The 22775-nt window shown below is 58.3% G+C and overlaps 1 protein-coding gene across 1 annotated transcript; it reads left to right on the top strand.

Annotated features, from left to right (window-relative positions):
• Window positions 1-11152: 11152 nt before the first annotated feature.
• Window positions 11153-22321, top strand: ENPP7 (ectonucleotide pyrophosphatase/phosphodiesterase 7; the record flags this gene model as incomplete). The annotated part of the gene is made up of 7 exons (XM_082294209.1): window positions 11153-11393; window positions 12630-12775; window positions 13567-14187; window positions 14719-14959; window positions 18545-18839; window positions 21931-22005; window positions 22201-22321. 7 exons carry the CDS (start codon window positions 11153-11155, stop codon window positions 22319-22321), a joined length of 1740 nt encoding a protein of 579 aa, XP_082150335.1.
• Between the last annotated feature and the right edge of the window lie 454 nt (window positions 22322-22775).

The following is a 22775-nucleotide window of genomic DNA, read 5'->3' as shown; positions in this document are numbered from 1 at the left end:
GAAAGGCTGCTCCTGAATCTGCCCTGCCTTCTGGGATTCTGCCCTGCCCAGCTCCCCACAGGGCTCCCTGCCCACATTCCTGCTTCCTACATCCATCCCCGCATCCCTGCCTGCATCTCTGCCTCCTGCCTGCTTCCTGCATCCATCCCCACCACTTGTCCCCATCCCTGCCTCCACCCCACTCTGCCTGAGGGCAGGGCTCTGGCTCTGCTCACCCACTCAGAGAAGCAAACCAGGGGTGGTGGGATCCAGCATCAAACCATCCACCTGCCCTGGGGCTCCGGGTGCTCTGAGGTGTCAATCCCCAGGGATGCGTGGGGAGATCCCGGCAGTCGGCCCAGCCTCGGCACTGCTGCCAGGCTGGCACCGGGCTGCCCACGCTCACCTGGGCGGTACCTCAGGGTAGCTGCACTGCTGTGGCCGTGCTGCTCCGTGCCCCCCATACTGCCCCACACACAGCCCCTCACCGCCAGACACTCCCGGCATGGGGACCTCTGACAATTACGGGACTTGTGGTGCAAACCAAGGTTTTTAGAGCAGCTGAGGCAGGGGATTGATTTCTTGCTTTGTTTTAAGTGCAGCTAATGTAATAGGTAATTTATTTAAATTGATAGGACAGAGAGAAACTACGTTTTTCTCTTCTCTGAAAGGATTCCGCCGTGCTGGGTGACCCAGGCGAGCTGCAGAGCTGGGCTGAGGCCCCTGACACCTCCCAATAGCTGCCTTGATCAGCTTGTCATATTTTTCAATTCATTACAGCAATTAATTTCAGCAAACAACCACTATGGATTTTTTGTTACAACAGCTCTTTCTGTGTTAGTTGTGTGTGAGCTGGTACCTGCCTTAAGCACTTACAGCAAAGCTTTCCCCCCAGGAAAGGGTCAGGGATCCCCACAACTCCCCAGCTGACCAGGGAGAGGGGGTGAGGGGTCCCCCAGCACAGGCAGCCCAGCCCAGGGACTCGTCCTGCCACCTGAGCCTGTTCCTGGCTGGGGCCTGTCATGGAAGCCCTTCTGGGATGCTCGGAGCCACTGGCCACGGGCACAGCAGAGCACCGAGGGGAGGGAGCACACATGGACGGCGAGTGTGGCTCTAACACCTCTGGGAATCACCTTTAGTGCTCTCCACAAGCTCCCTGGTTGTGCTGAGCCCCAAGCAGCACGTCCCCACAATAATGGCACTAATGAGTAAATCACTGTAATTCTGTGCCCAGCTCTTCTGATCCATCCAGGTGAGGACCTGCCCCTCGCTGCCTCGAAGTCATGGGGTGGGGGGACACACGCTGCAGGCACAGAGCCCCAGGGAAGTGGACAGGGCTCTGGGAGGGCTGCAGGGGAGTCCTTCCCTCTGGGTGCCCCAGGAAGCCCTGCAAGCTGTGTCTGCAACCCCAGTAAGAGGCAATAAATAGGGAAGGAGCAGGGGGCTGAGGGGGGGCGGTTTAAGCCCTGGGTGGAGGCTCCTCGGCACCTCCATCACTGCCCAGGCTCTGCATCCCCGGTGATCCCAGAGCCTCCCCAGCCCCCCCAGCTCCTGGTAGGAGCCAGCCCATGGTTCCTGGTGACAGGTTTATAGCTGATGCTGCTCAGCGTCTCCCGGCAGCTGCAGGTGATCCCGCTGCTGCCACTGCGGCTGCACTGAGCTCGCTGTAGATCTGATTACGCGATAAGGAGCATCAGAAATGCAACTTGTTGCCTATTTCCCAGAGTAATTAATTTCATCTGTATTGAACAAATGACACAATTTGAGGATTTCTGGGTTATGGATTAAGTAAAGACCAGATGAGAGCATCCTCATTGGCTCGGAGATTAATTAACAGTGTGAAGTGAAGCGAGCTCTCTCCTCTCCCTTGCTGCTGCAATTTTCATCCACCTGCCCTGCACTGTCCTGCCGTGGGAAGCAGCACTGCCATCGATCGGGGCAGGGCAGCTCCAGCCAGCACTCCTTCCCACCCCAGGACACTGGGGGAATGCCAAGGAATAAAGCCACACTTCGTGCTTCCTCAAGGCTTCCCGTTCCCCCGGCCTGGGTGAGCACTCTGTGATCCATCTCCTCCATGCCCAGATCCATCTTCCCTTTCCTGCCCTGCTCCATCTTTTCTTCCTGGGGCACAGTCTCAGGCCAAAGATCTCTCTACACACCTTCAGCTTCACTGAAGATTTTCTGTGTGGGGCTCAGTGCAGCTTTTATTCATGAGCCAGGCATTTATTTAACGTGCCTTGCGATGCAGGATCTTTGATCCAGAGCAGCACCTAATTAATTATTTTTCCCTTCTTCTGTACCATCCCCTCACTGAGCGCTGAGGCCCCGAATGGAAAAAAGCTCCCTTCCAATGACTCTGCATAATGAGATGGATTTGGACTCCAGCAAATTTGTTCAGTTTTATGGAGCATTATATGAAAATGCTGTGAAATTAAGTTCTGTCTTTGCTATCACGCCATGGCCATCAGAGCGCTTTTATGTGCGGCGCTGAGACTAAAAGATGGGAAAGGGAGTCCTTGATGGAGTAATGTGGTGACCGGGGAGAGGGAGGAGCCGTGCAATGAGGATGACATGGTGCAGGGCTAGACTGGGAGATAATGAAGCAAACAAGAAAGAGATGCAGATGAAGAGGGCTGCAAGCAAAGGACCTGGAACTGGAGTGGCGGCAGGCGGGAGGCTCCGGCAGTGGGGAGGATGGGGAGGACAGGGAGGGCTTCCCGCTTCCAATTTTCCCTCCGTAAAGTGCTCCAGGAGCCACACTCATGACACGAGAAGGCAAATGCCACCATCCTGGGGGACACAGAAGACTCCGAAGGGGAGCTGACTCTTGCCCAGCACACCTCTGTCTGGCCTTTCTCCTGCCACCCCAGCAGCTCCTTTCCTGAGCCAGCTCCTTCGCTGCCTGCTGATCCCTTCCTGTTCTTTCTCTCTCCTCATCTCTTCCCACTCCCAGCCTTCCGCCCCCTCCTCATCAGCCCTGCTCCCCTGCATCTACCCCAGAGTGAGCTATTTTTTCCCTTGGCAACTTTATAACCCGTCTCCTTGCCTGACAGCAATTAAGTAGATGCTTCACTTCCAATCCCATGGCCCATAAACATTGGGAGAAGAAAATGTTATGAAGAAGCGAACAATCAGATCTGCACACAGATGCACACACACACGTACAGACAGATGGGGACAAACGGGGGACACAGGGAGAAGCTGGGGGGGATGGCTGAGCCCCTTTGTTGTGCAGAGTCTGGAGACCTCACACAGGCTGCAGCCCTCAAAAAGCACAGCAGAGGGGAGAGGTTTCCATAATGCACAGGAAGGAGAGGGGCAACATCCATCCCCATGGCTCCCCAGCCCCTGCCCCCATGCCCAGGGTTGGCTTTCACACTGCTCCCCCTCACAGCTCCAGCACTCACAGAGAAATAAAATGGCAAAAAAAAAAAAAAAAAAAAAAAAAAAAGGCAGCTCACTCCCGCACTGTGATGGATGGGATTTTTTGGTGCCTGACAGGCCCTCAGCCTCTGGGGACCAGCACTGATAAATCACACCTTTCAGTTTGCCGTGAACATCTTCACTTTCCCAGCCTGGCCGGCAGCTGACACGGCAAACCCCGGCCCCGGCACGGCACCGGCACAGCGCTGGCGTGAGGGGACAGGGGTACCCCAGAGCCCCGGCCACCTTCTGAGAGCTGCTCCCAGCCCGACTCTGCTGTTCAGACCACCGGCCTTCCTAATTTCCATGACAACTGCTTTGCTGGTTCGGGATCGCCGGGCTGCGCCGGCATGTGCTCCTCAGGCACTAAGCAGCATCAGCCGCTTCACCGGAGCCGCCCCACGCCGCTGGCAGTGCCCATGCCCAGGTCTCTGCTGGCCCCGTGTCCTGCAGCCACTGCTCCCCCGCCCCGGGGCTGGGCTGCCCAGCAGGGGCTGGGAAATACTGGCACAGAGGCAAACACAGCTTGGCTCAAATGAGCTCCTCCCTCATCTGGAGGAGCTGAAGCACAAACTAAGAAGAAACCAGCGACCAGCTAGCAGGAGAGTACGAAATCCAGGCGATTACTGAAAAGCTCTAGACATGGCTGTGAATCCATCCCCAAGCTATTAGAGAAAAATCAAGATGTGGACAGAATTAGATTGGCCATAGGTGAAAAATGGCTCAATTATTTCTGGTGCCAGAACCACAGAAGGACACTTCCCTCTGTCCCTGATCCACAATCTCCCACTAATTAGCAGAGCTTGCAGAGAGAAAAATGCTCCGAGCTCCAGAACGAACCACAGCGAGAGACCCAAGGTGCCACACACATCTGTGTGAGCTGGGACAGAGCACCAACACCACGCCGGCACAATTCCACGGGGCTGGTCGGGATCGGGCCAGCTGAGGGAGGGGTGAGAGGTGATTTTTGCCCTCTGGCAGAGCAGACTCAGGCTCCACGGTGATGAGGACTGTCCTGGCTCTGGACAGGGATGTTCTGCTCCTGCTGCTGTGCCCGCACCAGCTATTCTCCCGGCTCGGACCACAGCCTGATGTCCTTGCCCATGCAGATGCCATGGCACGGGGTAACAGCCTGCAGGAGCAGAGGACTTGGAGGAAGAAACAGGGATCTATGAGGTTGCAATTAAGAATTCCTAAGCCTGGAGAGGCACTGAGTGGGATGAAGGAGCAGGGCTGACCTGTGAGAGCAGAGCTCTGAGCAGTACCCAGTCCAGCGCAGCTCTCTGTGGGGCTGGGTGGAGGACAGAGATAATCACAGGCATTTGCTCCCCAGCGTCTCCACTCTGCTCTTTGCAGGGATCTTTTAAAACTACCAATGCATAAAACAAAAAAAAAGTTACCAGGAGGCCCTGTCCCCTCCCTGCTGAAGTTCGGAACATGCTGTCATCAAGAAAAATGATGCTGGCAAGAGAGAAACCCGCTGGGGTTGCTGGCAATTTCCCAGGCTCCAGCCCCAATGAGTGTTTATCAATAATTTCAGGATCTGGCTGTCGCAGGCGCTGACGGGAGCGCGGGCAGGCGAGTGTCAGCACAGCCACGGGCGGGAGCGCCGGGAAGGGAAATCAATTAACGGCTCCGCAGGAGCAGGGATTGCCGGCTTTACAGGGAAAAGGCTGTTTGCCTGGCTGGAACAGGCAGCGCTTAAACGGTGCTCGGTGACACAGAGGCAGGTCCCAAGCCGGGGTGACCTGACTCCAGGGCCAGCGCAGCCCCAGGCAGAGCCAGGGATGCTCACAGCCGGCTCCCGTGGGAGAGGGAATGACGGAGCATCGGCGCTGTGTGTGCTGAGCTGCCCCAGCCTGGCCCTGGCTGCAGCTCAGAGCTCCCAGGCTCCATCCCTGCTTCCCAGCTCCTGCCCCCCAGGAGCCTCACCACCCTCACGGGGAAGTTTTGTCCAACACCTGACCCAAATTTGCTCTCTTTCAGCTCAAAACCACTCCCCCTCGTCAGAAGGAAACAGAAGCAAAAGCCCAAGCACACCACAAGCCTTTGCCCAGAACAGCAGAAACCCGCTGAGCCTCTGCAGACGGGATGGCTCCAGGGGCCACCTGAAGTTCCATATCCCGTTCTTTAGGATCTGCCCACCCTGCTGCCCGCAATAGGACGTGTCTCTCAGGACCCCGTGTTCCAGGCTGGCCTCCCCAGAACCAGCCACTTCCCTGCTGGAGGGAATTTCGTTTCAAGCATTTGTCCCAGCATCCTAGTAGGGATCAGACTGGGAGTGCTCATTCCTGCACTCTGCCAAGCTTCAGCTGTCCCTTCTGAAAGGAACATTTTAAAATTACTATTAATAGTCTGCATCATGTCAGACCTTCTCCTGTATTTCTGCTCTCTCCTGGAGCACCTTCCCTGCCTGTCCCACGCCCAGCAGCGAGGTGATTCCACAGGCAGGACCTGCGCTGCTGGGCACTCCTGACCACAGTCCTGGTGTGGCCATAATGGATTGGTGACACTGTTACATTTATGGGTAGTTCAGGAGAAAGAAAAAGGCTACTGGGTGTTCGTATGTTCTTGCTGTATTATTTAAGAGAAGCCATTTGAGAGCACAGGAGAAGCAGTGTCTGCTCCCAAAAGGAGGGAAAATAATGGAGGGGAATATTTGCAAAAAGCTCAGTTAAGTAAATATTTTATGCCCAATAATGTTATGGCTTTTGAATGATGCATGCAAGAAGAGTTGAAAGGAGGTGAGGCACGGAGCAAGGAGCGTGTGGTGAGCACGGAGGTGTCGGTGAGGGGAGAACACAGTGCCCTGGGCAGTGCCTCTCACCCTGGCAGGGCTGTGCCACTCACAGGAACCGCAGCTGCTTTGCATGGGAGAAAATCAGCCCTGCATGGGAGCAGGGACCAGGGAGCAAAGAACGGGAAGAGAGCAGGCAGAGGCACTGCCCTGGCCCAAGAGGAAGAGGCAGGCAGGGAGAGCAGCAGAAAGGACAGCCATGGTGGTGGCTGGTGGGAGGAGAGCAGGGCCAGCATGGAGGAGGATTTCTCTGGGCAGAGGAATTCTCCTCCTGGCAGGCACAGGGTAAGCACTGGGCACAAGGGAAGCACAGAGAGGAGTAAAATACCATTAAGTGTAATAAGAAATGTACTTAATCAATGAGCTCTGCAGCTGAGGATCAATGGGAGGCAGACACAGCCATTAGCTAAGAAAGCTGAGGAAGAGCTGCGGGCCCAGATGGAGCGGTCGATGCCGGGATTAACCAAGCTGCAGAGGAAAGGTCCCAGGTAGAGAGCAGAGCCAGGCTGCAGCCACAAGGCTGACCCTGCTCTGCTCCACAGGCCTCAGACCCCACCAAGGAGCAAAAAGAGGAGCCCAGGCCATGGGCTGCTGAGGAGGCTCAGGCTGAGCCCTGGGAATCACCGTGAGTATTCAGTAGCAGTGACCAGGCAATGGGACCACTGCTGGCAGTGAAGGGAAGGGACCAGACCCCCTCACCATCATCCAGGGACATCGCTTGGCTGCAGACAGCAACAGAGTTTTCCTCCCTGCTCGCATCCTTTTGTCCCTCTCCTCACCCTGAGTGCTGGCCAGATCACTCCCCAAGGACCCCCGCATGGGAGGAGGTCACTCTAAGCGGTGAAGAGGTCACTCTCCCCAGAAGGGGCTGCACCAGCCCAGCTAAGCAGAGCTGCTGCTGAATCAGGGCTTGCCCAGCCCCAGCCTTGAGCGATGCCCCAGTGTCCCCCCAGCCCAGCAAGCCTGGAGCCACCCGGGTGGTGCCAGGGCACGGCTGAGTCCCCACACGCGGCCACCCCCGAGCAAATTGAGCGCTGGGGAAGGCAGACAGCAAGTGGGCAGAACCTTTGGGCTTCTGACAACGCTGCCTGTGACTCAGCCTCGGAGATGAGACCCTCCCCGGGCTCCATCAGACCCCCCCCGCTCCTCCAGCCAGCCCGACCCCAGTGCTGAACACCAGCTCCGCGCTCCGAGGCTGTGGCCCTCAGTCCTGACCGCTGCTACTCCCTTCCCACATTCGCCAAAACTTGATGGCCAGAGCCCGATCACCCCGAACCAACAGGGAGGAGCAGCCTGAAGAGAGTCCTCGGGGACGGGGACGCAGAGCAGGCACGGAGGCAGAGCTGACTCAGAGCGCTGCAGCCCGGGGCAGTGCTCGAGGCAGAGCTTCAGTGCACGCTTGGGAGGGGAAGGAAAGCAGCTGTCCCGCGAGATCGCTCCCGGGGTGGGCTCCCTTCTCCCAGCGGGGTGAAATCCCACCGCTGAGCCCGGGAAGTGCTCTTGGCCCTCCTGTTGCCCTGGACACGGACTCCATCCCCGGTCCATCCCCGGTCCATCCCCGGTCCATCCCCTGTCCACTCCCGGTCCATCCCCCGGTCCATCCCCTGTCCATCCCCGGTCCATCCCCAGTCCATCCCCGGTCCATCCCCGGTCCATCCTTTGTCCATCCCCTGTCCACTCCCGGTCCATCCCCCGGTCCATCCCCTGTCCATTCCCGGTCCATCCCCTGTCCATTCCCGGTCCATCCCCGGTCCATCCCCTGTCTATCCCCCTGTCCAGCCCCGGTCCATCCCCTGTCCATCCCCGGTCCATCCCCTGTCCATCCCCTGTCCATCCCCGGTCCATCCCCTGTCCATCCCCTGTCCATTCCCGGCCCCGCCCGCCCCCGCCGCAGCCGCGGAGCGCCCCCTGCCGGCCCGGCCTGGCCGCGCTTGGGGGGTCGGGGGTCCCTCTTGGGGCCCCTCTTGGGGTCCCTCCCGGGGTCCTTCCGAGCCCCCCGCGCCCGGCGGCCCCGCGGCTCCGGCCCGTAGCGGGTTCCGCGCCGGGTGCCACGGCCCCGCGAGTGCTGCCCGACCCTTCCCTGCAGGGGCTGAGGGAAAGGGGCCATTTCGGCGGTCTCTGCAGTCACCCCCACGCTGGAGACCGAGTCCAGCTCCGCGGCCAGACCCGCCGGGACACCCCATAGATCCCACATCGGCTCCCGCAGGCACCAAGGCAGCAGCTTCTCAGGGGTAAGACTCAAACTCCTGCCTGCTGGTACCAGCATCCAGATCCTGCCCGAAGAGCCCCCCACAGCACTCAAAGCTTCTTTTCCCGCCTCCTTCCTCTTTTCCAGCCTTTCCAAGCTGCTTGGCTGGAGCACCTTCCTCCCTCCATCTGCTTCAGGGCTCGGGCCAAGTCCAGGGCTGCTCCTGGTTCCACCCAACACCCTGCCAGTGCTGCCCTGCTCCTTGGTGCATGTCCATCACGCCACTCACCTGCCCAGGTGCATCCCATCCCGCACAGCTCCACACACCGACCCCCACAGTCACCCCTGACCCCCACAGCTACAGCATTCCTGGTTCTGCTCACGGGGCAGCATTAGGCTTTAACCACACGGTCCTGGCAGTGTGGTTTTAGTAACACTGATGAGCTTATCCAGTCCTTGGTGCTCAGCGGCCACTTGCCCCAGCACTGCCCGTGCCATCCGCACGCCGTAGGGAGCCGCAGGGTTGCCCATGGGGTGCTCAGCACGCCAGTTTTTCCAAAGGCAGGAAACAGGCTGGGCCACCAAGCAGGACAGTTCCACTGGCAAGAGATTTCCCTGGGCTCGTGTTCTCTGTTTTCAGCCCCTTCATCAGTCTTCACAGAGCTAATTGGTGGACAAGTGCAGGATGGACAGTGTCAGCCCCAGCACGCCTTTGCAGGGACAGGGCTGACAGCTCGTGGTGCCCTTGCAGCTCACTGCCTGTTCTCAGGAGTGTTTCCAAGGATGCAGGATTGGTGCTGCCAGCATGGAGCCGGTGCTGCAGAGGATGCTGAGCAGAGACATGGTGGGCCCAGAGCAGCCACAGCCCCTTGTGCACATCCGTGCACAGAACCAGTGCCTGGGGTGTTGTTAGTGCAAAATCAGCCCTTTTAGCTGGAGCTCGCAGCGTCCCCAGGCAGTCTGGCCAAAGGTGATGTTCTTTATCTGTGCCTCGTGCTCCTCAGATACCAATATCAAAATGTGCCTTGAAACACTCCTGACATCAAATATTCCTCAGAGATTAGCGTGGTGCTTCCTTCTCGCTCGTCTCTTCCCTCCCAGTGGAGCAGATGAACATGATACGTTATCAGGACCTTCCCCGCACTGTTAGCAGCGGCACAGGGACTTGGTGACCCACCCCAGAACAACACGCTGAATATTCAGGACTTTCCAAGAGCTTGGCAAGCGATAACATCTTTATCATGAGCCCTTTAAACCCTCGGTCCTGCCAGGAGTCTCTGTCCTCGCTGAAGGACAGTATCAGACCCAGGGCAGCAAATGCTGATAAAAAATAGTTCCTTGAGTAAACATCAGCATCAGGCTGGGAGAGGAGGGTACTGGGCTGGCAGAGAGGCCCACTGGGCTGAGGGACTGGAGTGCTGGGGTGCCAATAGTCCAGCGCCCACTCCACGCCCTCTGTTAGCCTGAGAGTTGGCTCAGGGCTTGGATCTCAGGGCTGGGGGCTCAGGGCAGGATCCATCCCGGCATTTCCACTATCTGCAAACACCTAAGGCTGTGCTCCCAGCTGGTGTCAGCCGTGAGGCCCCTGTTGGGATCACCTGGACCTCTCGCAGTGCCCTTGCAAGATTATCCCATGTCACACCAGGGAAACACCCACACTGGAAGAGACACCAATGCACCCTGACGAATCAGTCCAGATGGGAATACTCGAGATGCTCAGGACTACAGAGAGGCTGTCATTCCATCCAGGAAGAATAAACCCATGTGCCTGAGACTCGTCTACCCAGCTCAGCCTTGGGGAGAAACACCAAGGAATGACCCCAGACAGGGCTGGGAAATCCAGGTGGAAATGGCTCTACTTGGTGAGGAGAGGGTGGCAGGCAATTAGGAAGCAAAGAACGAAGGAATAAATCTGCAACCTGAGCAGAGGCAGATTAGCAAAGGTTGTGAGTTCAGAGCCCAGGGAACTAAGGCAGCCTCTGTTACATAGCTCTACAAAAGCCTTAAACTCAGTTTTGCTGAGAAATGAGTCGTCAGCAATGACTAAACCCCAGACAAACCATAAACCAGCAGATACTGATACAATGGGATGCTGATACAGCAAAGCTCAGCAGTGCACGAGCAGATGAGAATCACCTGTGGTGAGCAGCAGAGCCCAGGCAGTGAGAGCTGAGCTGATGGGACACAGCGGGTTCAGAGCTGGACTCACCCTCAGGAACAGCTCTGGGGGTTGGTGCACGGTCAGGATCCAAGGAGGAGCCTCCTTCTCCAGTGAGCAGCTCAACAAAGCCACACTGGAAAACCTTGGGTAAATCCAAGCTCATCCCTGAGCCTCTGAGCCCCCATCACAAGGCGGACAAGCAGTCCTGGGGCGTTGAGTTGCCTTCTAAGGCTGAACTGTTGACCACAGAGCAGGGCACTGAGAGCCAGGAGTGGGGAAAGGACACCACAAGAGGGATGGGGGGCTGTGGAGGCAGTTCCCAGCCTCCTGCCACAGCAGCAATCCTCCCTGTTCACACACACCAAAACAGCACCACCACCACTGAGGGAAGAGGCAGATTTGGCATTTGACCCAGAAGGTACTTTAAGAGAATCTACTGCAGAGAGACAAACAAGAGACACTTTTTCTGATACCGAACACTGGCTGAAGCCACACACCTGATCAGCAACTGCAAGATTAGATAAGGACCGAACTTAGTCCCATCCTGCATGTATTTATGTGAGCTCTCCAGACACCTGGGCTATTCCAGTTCAAGGGCATGAAGATGCTCCTGTCACTGGGGCTCCTCTTTGCTGCCCTCTCCTTAGGAAGATGCATCCCCCTGCAGCAGGAGCCCAACCGCAGCAAACTCCTCCTGGTGTCCTTCGATGGCTTTCGGTGGAACTACGACCAGGACGTGGACACCCCCAACCTCGACACGATGGCTGCAGACGGGGTGAAGGCCAAGTACATGACTCCTGCCTTCATCACCCTCACCAGCCCGTGCCACTTCACGCTGCTGACCGGTGAGTGCCCCGGCCATGGGCCGCTGGAGCTGCACGGGGGCTGGGGAAGGGCAAAGTCAAGGCTTATGGGTCAGTGAAAGACACGAGGTCAGGAGACATCCAGACCCAGCAGCACACGGAGCTTTAGAGACAAGGCAAGAGCTGCAGAAATGGTAGATTTAAACTAGACACAAGGAAATTCTTCCCTGTAGGGTGGTGAGGCACAGATTTCCTAGAGAAGCTGTGGCTGCCTCGTCCCTGGAAATGTCCAAGGCCAGGCTGGATGGGGCTTGGAGTCAGCCTGGTATGGTGGAAGGTGTCCCATGGTAGAGAGGTGGAATGGGATGGTTTTTAAGGTCCCTCCCAGCTCAAACCATTCTGGGATTCCATGAACAGAACCTGTGTTTATCAAAGGTAAATAGCAACCTGATAGCCTCCTTTGATAAGATAAATTATTTTTTAAACAAGGGAGATGTTCTAAATTTAATCCTTCTGGACTTCAGTAGTGCATTTGATACAGTGCTACATGGGAAATCATTAGTTAAGATGGAGAAGATAAAGATTAGAACAAAATCTGTAATGCGGGGAAGTGAGAGGCTATGGGAAGAAGACAGAGTGGATGCTGAGAGAAGACTGTCAAGCTGGAGGAAGGGCACCAGGGGAATTCCTGAAGAATCGATTTTGGAGCTAATCTTATTTAAGATTTTAATTAATAACCTTGGCATAAAAGAGTGGAGCATGCTAATGAAATCTGCTGATGGGCAAAAGCAGGGAGGCAGCGTCAATACGAGGGAGGATGGGGATATCACACAGAAGGGACTGCTCACTCTTCGGGACCAGAATAATAAAAATAGCACAAAATGTAAGAGTCAAAATGCATCTCTCCCTTCTAGCGGGAACTTCTGCTCACTGACCTCGCAGATTGCGAGCGACAGCGAAAGCTGAACACCTCGTGATGAGATAAACACGAGATAACGGGAACCTGCCCGGGTTTATGGGCCCCTGCAGGGACCGGCCTGCAACTGCCAGTGGCACCAGTGCCTGGCTGGGTCCAGGTGAGACCCAGCAGACACCAACTAACCCACAGCAGCGTTCCCCCAGCATCTCCCTCCCCGCCCCGGGACCCCACCTGGTGGAGGGCAAGGGTAGGAAGGGGCAAAGAGGAAAGGGAGGCCAAAGGTCCCCTCTGCCCAAAGTGTGGGCGCGAGACCCTCCCAGCACAGCCTGGCTCACCCCCTCCTCTCACCTCTCCCACAGGACGATACCTGGAGAACCACGGGGTGATCCATAACATGTGGTTCGACACCAAAACAGGTGTGAAACTGCCCTACTACACCACACAAGGCATAAGCAGCTGGTGGGACAACGGCAGCCTCCCCATCTGGATCACTGCCCAGAGACAGGCAAGTGCAGCACCTCCTCGCACGCACAGACCCTGCACAGACCCATCCAAGCTGCCATCCTCCAGGAAAAGCTACAGGCAAGCCACGATCCCTAGCGGCCATGAGTTCCCAGCCTCCCTATGAACGTCAGGCTAATTAGACCAGCAAAAAACTGAAATCCCCAGACACTGGCAGGAATAATTATGATCGTTCTACTAAAAATAGCAAAAAATAATAGATGCATTTCAGCTTTATTAAGACATTAATAAAGCAGGTTATCCTGTTCCTGTTTAAAGAAGCCTCAGCCAGTTCCTCAGGGAACATCCTGAGCCTGGGAGTTCCATACACCCCGAGGCACATCCAGGGCAGTTGGGTGGCAGCGTTAGGGGCCAGCTCCCTCTTCCTCGGGAACTGCAGCAAGTCCAGCAGGCTCTGAATCTGGCTTTGAAGCAGGACATGAAACCCAGCCCAAGCCCTTTGCCCACATTTACCCACCAAATTGGCTCCTCTGACTTCAATAAAACATGCCTTAATGTCTTGATGGTCAAAAGCCAGAGGGTCCATGCGAGGTGCAAATGAGGCACTGGTTCCAAAGTTTCAACTGGTGTTAAAACACAGTGAAGAACCAGGTGCAAGGGCAGTGCTTTCAATTAATCACTTTTAATTGGCAATGAGCAAGAAAACCTTACTAGAGGCAGAGGTAGACATTTGGGACTGAATGAACTGATAGTGTTAGGAGGTGGCTGCACTGACATGTGGAAGGACGCTGCCGGGAGAGTTCGGGTGAGTTTATGGGATGCCTCCACTCACAGGGTTTGAAGACAGGCTCTATCCACTTCCCTGGAACAAAAGCAAAGTACCAAGGGGAAGAAGTGCACAGGAAGTTGGTGGAACCTGCATTGTTCAACTACAGCAACGAAACGAACTGGAGGCAGAGCATCGACACCGTCATGGAATGGTTCACAGTGGAGAACCTCGACTTCATCACGCTCTACTTCGGGGAGCCAGACTCCTCAGGACACAAGTTTGGCCCTGAATCCACACAGAGGAAGGACATGATCAAGCAGGTGGACAGAACCGTCGGTTACTTGAGGCAGCGCATCCGGGAAAGCGGCCTGGAATCAAACCTCAACCTCATCATCACATCTGACCACGGCATGGAGACCGTCATAAAAGAAGACGAGATTCACATCAGGAAGGTGACCAACTTCACATTTAAAGACCTCGACTTCGAACTCTTAGATTATGGACCAAATGGACTCCTGGTGCCCAAAGAAGGGAAATTAGAGCACGTGTACTCAGTCCTGAAAAATGCCCATCCAAAACTGCACGTTTACAAGAAAGAAGAGTTTCCAAAGAGATTTCACTATGCCAACCATTCCCGGATCACCCCACTTCTGCTGTACAGCGATCCAGGCTACGTGATCCACGGGGTAAGATGTATGCACAGGCATATCCTACTGTCCTTTGGGATGTGCCTCTCACTCCTCTCCCTCTCACAGCACCCCAGCACTCACCCAGCTTTAGGCCTTTGTGCCAGCTGGTCTCCCTATACACAGACAGAAATTCCAGCTCTTTGTGTAAAGACCTCCTCTGTTGTTGAGAAGTCCAGAAACCCTGGAGCAGGACTTGCATGAATACAGAATATCCACTGCAGGACCCTCTCCTAGCCTGACTTAAGGGAAGGCCCAGCATCAAGGCCAGCAGGCAGCTTCCCATTGGAAGCACCTCAGGACAAAAAAATGTGGAGGGAACTTGCAGGACGAAGTTGCTTGAGAGTAGTGCCTGGGGGCACCTCCAGCTTCTGCAGAGTTTAACACTAACAGATCAACTTCCAAAACTGAAAGGAACCAACCAGACCATCAAACCCTGCAGCTGCAGAATGTGGTGCACAAGGTGGGAGAGGTGGGGGCATGTGGGGGGCGGAGGGGTTGGGATGCTCACATCCTCACTCTCCCCCACAGAGGTACAAGGTCCAGTTCAATAAAGGGGAACACGGTTTCGACAATGAGGCCATGAACATGAAAACCATCTTCCGTGCCGTGGGACCAGCCTTCAAGAAGGAGCTGGTGGTGGAGCCCTTTGAAAGTGTCAATGTCTACGCCCTCCTCTGCGAGCTGCTGGGCATCACCCCTGAACCCCACGACGGCTCTCTGGAGGTTACCAAGCCCATGCTGCGTGAATTGGACGACACTGGGAACAATGGTGAGCAGCGGGAGAGATGGTGGGCAGCAGGAATGGTGGTGGGCAGCGGGAGTGGTGGTGGGCACCAGCGGTGACAGTGGGTGCTAGGAACAGCAACAGACACCAGAACTGGCAATGGGCACCGGGAGCACACCGGGATGGGCACCGGGATGGGCACCGGGAGGGGCACTGGGAGGGGCACCGGGAGGGACAATGGGAGCGGCACCGGGAGTGCACCGGGAGCAGCACCGGGAGCGGCACCGGGAGCGGCACCGGGAGCGGCACCGAGAGTGCACCGGGAGCGGCACCGGGAGCGGCACCGGGAGCGGCACCGAGAGCGCACCGGGAGCGGCACCGGGAGCGGCACCGGGAGCACACCGGGAGCGCACCGGGAGCGGCACCGGGAGCGGCACCGGGAGCGGCACCGAGAGTGCACCGGGAGCGGCACCGGGAGCGGCACCGAGAGTGCACCGGGAGCGGCACCGGGAGCGGCACCGGGAGCGCACCGGGAGCGGCACCGGGAGCGCACCGGGAGCACACCGGGAGCGCACCGGGAGCGCACCGAGAGTGCACCGGGAGCACACCGGGAGCGCACCGGGAGCGCACCGGGAGCGCTCCGCTCCGCTCCGCCGGGATTCCCGCGGGAACAGCGCCACCTGGCGGCGGCTCCGGGGCACCGGCCCGCGCCCCCCCACCCCCTCCGCCGCTCGGGCCCCCGCGCTCGGTGACCGGAGCTGCTCCCCGGCCGGGTGGGGGGAGCAGAACGGGTGGCAGGAGGTGACAGTGACCCACGGCCCAGCGGCGGGAGCTGCCCCGGGGCAGGGCTGGCACTCACCCTCCTCTCGGCACGGCAGGTTCGGATTCTCCTCTCCATCCCGCCATGAAGCTGCCGCTGATGCTGGGACTCGCTCTCGTTCTGGGATGCTGGGGAGGAGTTTTCTAACCCCCACCAGGTAACTGACCCCAAGGACCGCCGGAAGGACTCTTACCCAGGCAAACACGTGCCCCGTTTGGGAGTGGTCTCCCCGGGTTTCGTCTGTCCGTGGAGCCCCCTGAGGCCACTCCCTGCGGGGCTCAGCAGGGGCTTCACACCTCAGGCAGGGCTCTGTGTTCTTCCTGCCCCGGGTCAGCATTGACAGCACCCAGGGCATGGGCTGGGCTGAAGAGAAGGGGTGGGCACCCTCTTGGGCCCTGCCACTGCCCCCGTCCTGTCCCCTCTGTCCTCTCTGTGCAGCCAGGTCTGGACCGTGGCATGAGCAACCTCGAAGGGTGAATCCTTCACTGTTCGTGGCTCTGCACGTGCCTGTGTGCGGCTGCACGACCAGAGTTTGTCACTTGCTTTCACAGTGCAAATTTGTCCAGAGAACCACCAGAACAAGGAACTCCCAATCTGATTCCCTGGCACTTCCAGCACGGCGCGCCTCCAGCCGATACCTACAGGCTGCAGAGACCTGAAACGAGCACCAGCAGCGCTGTGCTCTCCTGTCCTGGCAGCCCCCAAGCTCCAGGCAACTCTACCAGAACACGTGGCAAGATGGGAAAGGACATGGCTCACAAAGACAACCAGTCCCAGGCTCAGGGAATTGGACAGAATTCCCAAAACCTCTCTAAATTACTGACCCGCGCTCCTCCGGCATGACTGAGTCCCCGGGGGAGACGCCTCTCCCAGGCTTTGGGGTGAGGCCAGGATGCAGCGCTGTGGAAGGCGGCACTGAGGCACAGCCTGACCCTGACACGGTCACCCCACGTTTGCATCACCGCGGCTGCGGGAGGCAGAACAGCTCCAAGGTGGCTTCGGAGCAGAGGCAGCTGATACATGCTGAGTATCTAAACTAATTAAAACGGTGTTCAGAGTGTGCTGGGAGCCTCCCCTGAAAGCCCCACTCACGCTCAGCCTGGACCTGCCGAGGAGACAGGGAGGCCCCATTTGTCTCTGCTGGCCACAGAGCAGGGCTGGCCATGGCACCCCCAGCCCGGAAGCCTCGGCAGCATCCCAAAGTCAATCAGCACTTCCAGCTCCTGCCCCAAGAGCCCCAGGTGCCCTCAGCACCAGCCTGTGTTTTTGGCTGTGGACAGAACTGGGAAATGCCACCTATGCACCCCTGAGCAGCAAATCTGCAGCCAGGATGGGCCTGGCTAAGCTGCTCCATGGCAGAACTGCTGAGACCCGCCCCAACTGCAGCCGAGTCAGCTCCTGGGAGCTCTGGGAGGGGAGTTGGTGTATTTTGGAGAGACAGGGAATGTGGCAGTGCCAGGGCCAGGACCCCCCAAGCTCACAGCAAACTCGCAGCCCTGCAGTTCCTGAGCCAGGGCTGGCAGAACCTGGACCGGTTGTGCCAGGCTCCCGGGACCTCTCCACAGCAGAGCTGAGGCAAAAGCCCCTGTACAAATCCAAACCTCCCTCTGCAGGAAGCAGCGCAGGGTCCCTCAGCCAGGCTGGGGCTTAGGGGACAGGGAGCAAGACACCCCCATCCAGCAGCCCCCATTCCGGCCCCTCCAGGGGGGCATTCCAGCACCCCCAGACCCCTCCCAGATGCTGTGGTGCCTTTCCCCAACCCTGTGCCTCATCTCAGGGGCTCGATAAACATCTGTTGCCATAGAGACTCGCTCACTGCATCGGCTTCACCCAAGGAGATGAAACAAGAGCCGCACCCTCAGAAAAACAGGAAGAAAATGTTTGGCTTGAAACTGTGCTGGGGTGGGGGTCAGGGCGGCAGCAGGAGCAGGGAGGCTCTGAAAGGGGAGCATGGCCAGTGTTGTGCACGCCATTGAAATTGGTATTAATGGTAGGAGTGCACAGAAACCTTCCTAGTTATCCTACTGCTGACCTTGGGACTTCCCATGCAGGTCAGCACAGCCATGTACATTCTACGGGCAGAGGCAGCCAGCTCTGTTGGGAAGTTGCTATCCTGGAGATCCTGGCAGAGCCTGCAGAGCTCAGAACCCACTGGAACCAGGCTCTGAGTGTCCTCATGCCCAGGGTGCCCAGCAGGTACAGAGCAGGATCACAAACCCATGGAATGGTTTAGGTTGGAAAGGACCTTAAAGCCCATTCTCATTCCACCCCCTGCCATGGGCAGGGACACCTTCCACTTATCCCAGGTTGCTCCAAACCTTGTCCAGCCTGGCCTTGGACGCTTCAGGGATGGGGCAACCACAGCTTCCCTGGGCACCTGGACCAGGGCCTTCCCACCCTCACAGATGAGAATTTCCTCCTAACATTTAACCTGAATCTCTCCTCTCTGAAGTTTAAAACCACACCCTGTCCTATCACTCTCTGCCCATTTAAAATGTCACTCTCCCTCTTTTTTATAAGCCTCTAAGTGCTGAGAAGCTGCGGTGCTCATAGGGCTGGTCCCAGTCTGGTTCCCAGACTCACACAGGGAACATGGAGTTTGTAGTGACCAACCTCCTGACACAAATCCTCATCTGAGAGCTCATTTTTCCTCAACTGGGAACAGGAATTGAGTTCCTGACTCAATCAGCAGTATTTGGGTGAGACAGAGCTCTGCCAGAAAAATCCATGGTGAGGAAGGGACCATCCTGGAGAAAGGTTGAACCCTGACATATCCCTGCAGGAAGGTTTCCATTGCCCTTCAGTCACAGGGTTTGCCATGAGACGCACCGAGGTGCGGCTGTTTTCACTCGGGGCAGCCGAATGCAACGCGCTGGACACGGTGTTGATCCAGCTGCACTTCCAGCACGGATCATCCTCCGAGCCCGGTGCTTGTGGACACGGGGGAGCTGGGGGATCCCCCTCGCTGGCCCAAGCCCCGCTCCTGCTGCCCCGCCCCGGCGGTGTCCCCAGCGGCGCTGTGCCGGTGCAGTACCGGCAGCCGGCGGCCGAGGGCTCCCGAGCAGCGCGCCGAGCTCCCGGCACGAGCGGGGGAAGCAGCTCACGGTAAAACCCCGGCCCGGAGCATCTCCCCAAACCCGCGGCGCCCGCCGCCACCAGCCCCTCGCCCAGCGCCGGCCGCTGCCCCGGGGCCATCAGTGCCCCGGTGGCTCCCGCGGGGAGGGATCTGCTCCTCGGTCCTGAGGGAACCACCCCCGGCTGCCGCCGGGCCCGGGGCACTCCCCAGCACCCACTGCGGCTCTGGCTGCAACACAATGCGCAGGGATGCTCCAAGGGATGCTCCAAGGGATGCTCCAAGGGATGCCCGGAGATGCACGTCACACACCGAAATCTCACAATCCCCTCGTGCCCCTGACAACGTGCCCCGGGCTGATGGATGCTTCGATGTCCCAGGCCAGACAGATGAGACGGATCCTTCCCGCAGTGGGTGCGAGTTTTAACCCCACAGACACACAGAACCTAAAGTGGCTCCTGCTCCCTGCTCCCCAGCCCAGGAGCCATCTCTAGCCCGGCCTCTTCCAAGGAAAACCCAAAACTGTCAAATTTTGCATGTCCTTTGAGCCTTTCCCAGCCCTTCCCGTTGCTCCTCATACCTTGTGCATTGGCAGTGTGGGACATTTTCACCAAACATTTCCCAATGACAAAGGCCAAAGCCCAGCCCGGCCTTGCCCGGACACAGTCGCTGCCTGATCCCCGCGTCTCCTCCCACCCTCCCATCCCCACGTAATTCATTCCCCACCGCCCCCCTCCCCGGGCTGGGGGTCACGCAGCAGGGAGAGCCCCGCTGTGTATTGCATCCCAATTTGCCATGCATTTCCACACCATTTGCTTCCTTTTCTTTTTCCTGCACTGGGAAGCTGCTCGCTGCCCAGGGGTCCCAACCACTCCGGGATGGGAACATAACAACAAACATACAAGGACACGTATTTATTTATGGCACATGGTGTGTGGGGACACTGCTGCCTCACAAAATGCCTGGTCTGGGGATGGCACGTGCCCCTATGACTCCTGCACACAGCCACAGGACCCAGACCCGATGTGGTCCCCGGCCACCCCATCCTGGAAGCTGCACAGCTCCATAGCCGGCTGCAGTACCCAAATGATATGCAGATCTCTGTGCTGCTGACACAGATTGGCTCTGATTGGCTGATGCCTTGGGAAAAACAGCCACCATTTGCCCACAACAAACATGGCCACCATGGCCCAGCTGTTCCCTGGGCTGGCCCCAGCCTCACCCTCTGACATCACACCCCTCCTCAGGCACCCCCATCACCTCTGGCATGGGGGTCCCACGGAGCTGGAGGGAATGTACCTGCTCTGGGGGGGGTTCAGCACCAAAACAGAGGCCAGGGGCCCTGTGGGAACACCCACGGCCTTGATCCCAACCCTGGACCTTGACCACCACCCTGGACCTACCGGGCCAGGGCTCCACAAGCCCCCAGAAAGTGGCCACGTCCCTCACTCGGCCTGACAGGATGGGCAGAAAGCACAGAGCCCACAGCAGCCCAGGGGTGCCCAGAACTAGCTCCCAGTAAACCCCTGGGTATAGAACACAGATTTCCAGTCCAGGGAGCAGCACAGCCCCTTCCCCCTCAACAGGCAAAGGGGACTCAGTTCCCTGTCCCTTCCTTCGACACCAAACCCCCACTTCAGCCTGACAGCCCCTGCTACAGACATAACACAGGACGCACGGCATTCCTGGGATGCCTGGCGTACTTGGGAAAAGCTACAAAATCATGTTCCATCAGATTAGTTCAGGGGTCTGACTCTCATTTTTAAGATGACAACAGTTTTCGTGGTGATTGGTGAATTTATTGGCCCCGCTGTCACTTTGCTCAGCAGGAACACGGGGCCAAGCTGTTCAGTGCATATTCCTGAGTTTCTCCAGAAAGGTGAAGTCCCTGTCGGGGATGGGAAACACTGAATTTATCAAAAAGGCACTCGCAGGTGGAGCCACATCTTTGGAAGCAGTGGGGGGCATCTCGTCCTGCCCCAGTCAGCAGCCCCAGCTGGTGCAGCCCCTGTGGCGGCTCCGGCCAGCAGTGCCCAGGGAAGCTCCGTGGCTGGGATGGTCTCCTCTGGCTGACCAAGTGGAAACAGGACATCCCAGAAGCCCTGGGGATACCCCACTCTGCCAGAGGTAAAAAACATGGAGCCCACGGCAGCCCAGGGACTACCCCAGGACCAGTTTTTAGTAAACCCCTGGGACGAAAAAGGAGATTTCCAGCCCAGAGAGCAGCACAGTTCTTTTCACCCTCAGCAGGAACAGGACATGTGGCATGGGGGCTGAGCAGCATTAGAGATCATTCAGAGACCCCCACAAGGGACCAGGGACAATGCTGATGGCACAGCCCCACAAACGCTGTGGTCCCTAAAGAGGCACGAATGTCATAGGCTGCTCCCACTTCTGACCCCCAGTCCCTCGCCAGCTCAGCAGGCAGCAGATGGAGCCTCTCCACTCACACGGCCTTCCCTTCCCGGCCCCGGCAAGGGAAAGAACAGCGACCCTAGCCCTGCATCCTCGTGGAGAGCACAGGAACAGCAGCACTGAGGGGCAGCGGGGAGAGGAGCTCACCCAGCATCACCCGAATCAGGGCTCATTCCCGGCAGGGGTCATCTCTCAGAGCCGCATCCCTGCAGCCAGGAGGGCCCCACCGGCTCCTCATGCCCTGGGCTGCACCCACGCCACGGTGATGCCGGGCTGTCTGTGCACGGCTCAGGCACACAGGAATGGGAGGTCACACCGGGCTTTTTCTAAAATCTAAGAGGTGTCGCACACAAAGAGCCGAGCTGGCAGAAGGTAAATGAACTCAAACAAAAAGTGAGGCGCTGTGTTACAATTCTGTGTCACCTTCGGCTAAAAAAATGCTCCTACAGCTCTTCTCGTCAGCGAACGGCCGCGGTAATTGTCAAAGAAAACAATGAAAGGTGACAGCGCCCGGCCCAGGACAACCCCCTGGCATCGACCCAGCACCCCAGGCACGTCCACATCCCGCAGAGCCCGAGTCAGTCCCGCTCCCTGGAGAAGCGTCCGGTTTCTCATTCCCTCATACAGAGGGTCCCCGTGGTGACATTCCCCCGCAGCGGGGACAGAGCAACGCACCCGCTGCAGCTCCAAATGCTTTTCTAAACCCAGCATCACGAAACCCGGCATCGCTAAACCCGGCATCGCTAAACCCGGCATCGCTTACCGGAGACGGCAGTGCCCGGGGTGCGGGCGAGGCCCCACGCAGGACACCCCATGGCCCGTCCGGCTCCTGCTCAGTCCCTGCGCGCCGCGGGCACCCAGGCGCCGGGGCGACGGCAATTCATATCCCTGCAGCTCCCGCACGGTTAACGGCAGGCTCCGGGCCCGCGGAGGAGAACTCCCTGAGGTGCTGACTCATCTTCTTCCATGCCTGTAAAGCACCATATTTCATCCTTCCACGCCCACAGCGCACAACCGCCGTGCAGCAGCTCCTCACGCAGCCCTGCACGCCTCGGTGCGTGCGGTGCCGGCGCGGTCGGTGCCGCCGCACCCCCGGTAGTGCGGCTCGGGAGGGATCGTGGGCCGGGCGGTACCGAGCTGCGAGCCGGCACCGCGCGAGGGTCACAACCGGCCCACCCCCCTGGGAAATCTTTTATTCTATTATAATCAACTATTTTAGAACTAAAACGTGCCGGTGCTGCTGCCGCCTGTTCCGGCTCGGCGGGGACCGGCGGGGACCGGCGCTGGCTGCCCCAGCCCCAGGGTGCTTTGTCCCCAGAAGGGACCCCGGACGGGAGAGTCGGAGCCCGGGTCCTCGCAGCAGGAACCCCTCGCGGGGTCGGACCGGGGGGATCCCCCACGGGGCCGGCCGGGGAACCCCCCTGCGCTGCCCGGGGAAACAAAGCCCCGGGCCGGGCCACCCCATTGTCCCCGCTCCGGCCGGGCAGCGGCCGCCCCCGCGCGGGAGGAAGAGGAGGGGTCGCACACAGACAATGCCTCCCCCCACCCCCCGC

The sequence above is a fragment of the Coloeus monedula genome (assembly GCF_965178545.1).
Source record: "Coloeus monedula genome assembly, chromosome: 19".
Lineage (NCBI taxonomy): Eukaryota > Metazoa > Chordata > Aves > Passeriformes > Corvidae > Coloeus > Coloeus monedula.
This window is presented reverse-complemented; position numbering and strand designations above follow the sequence as displayed.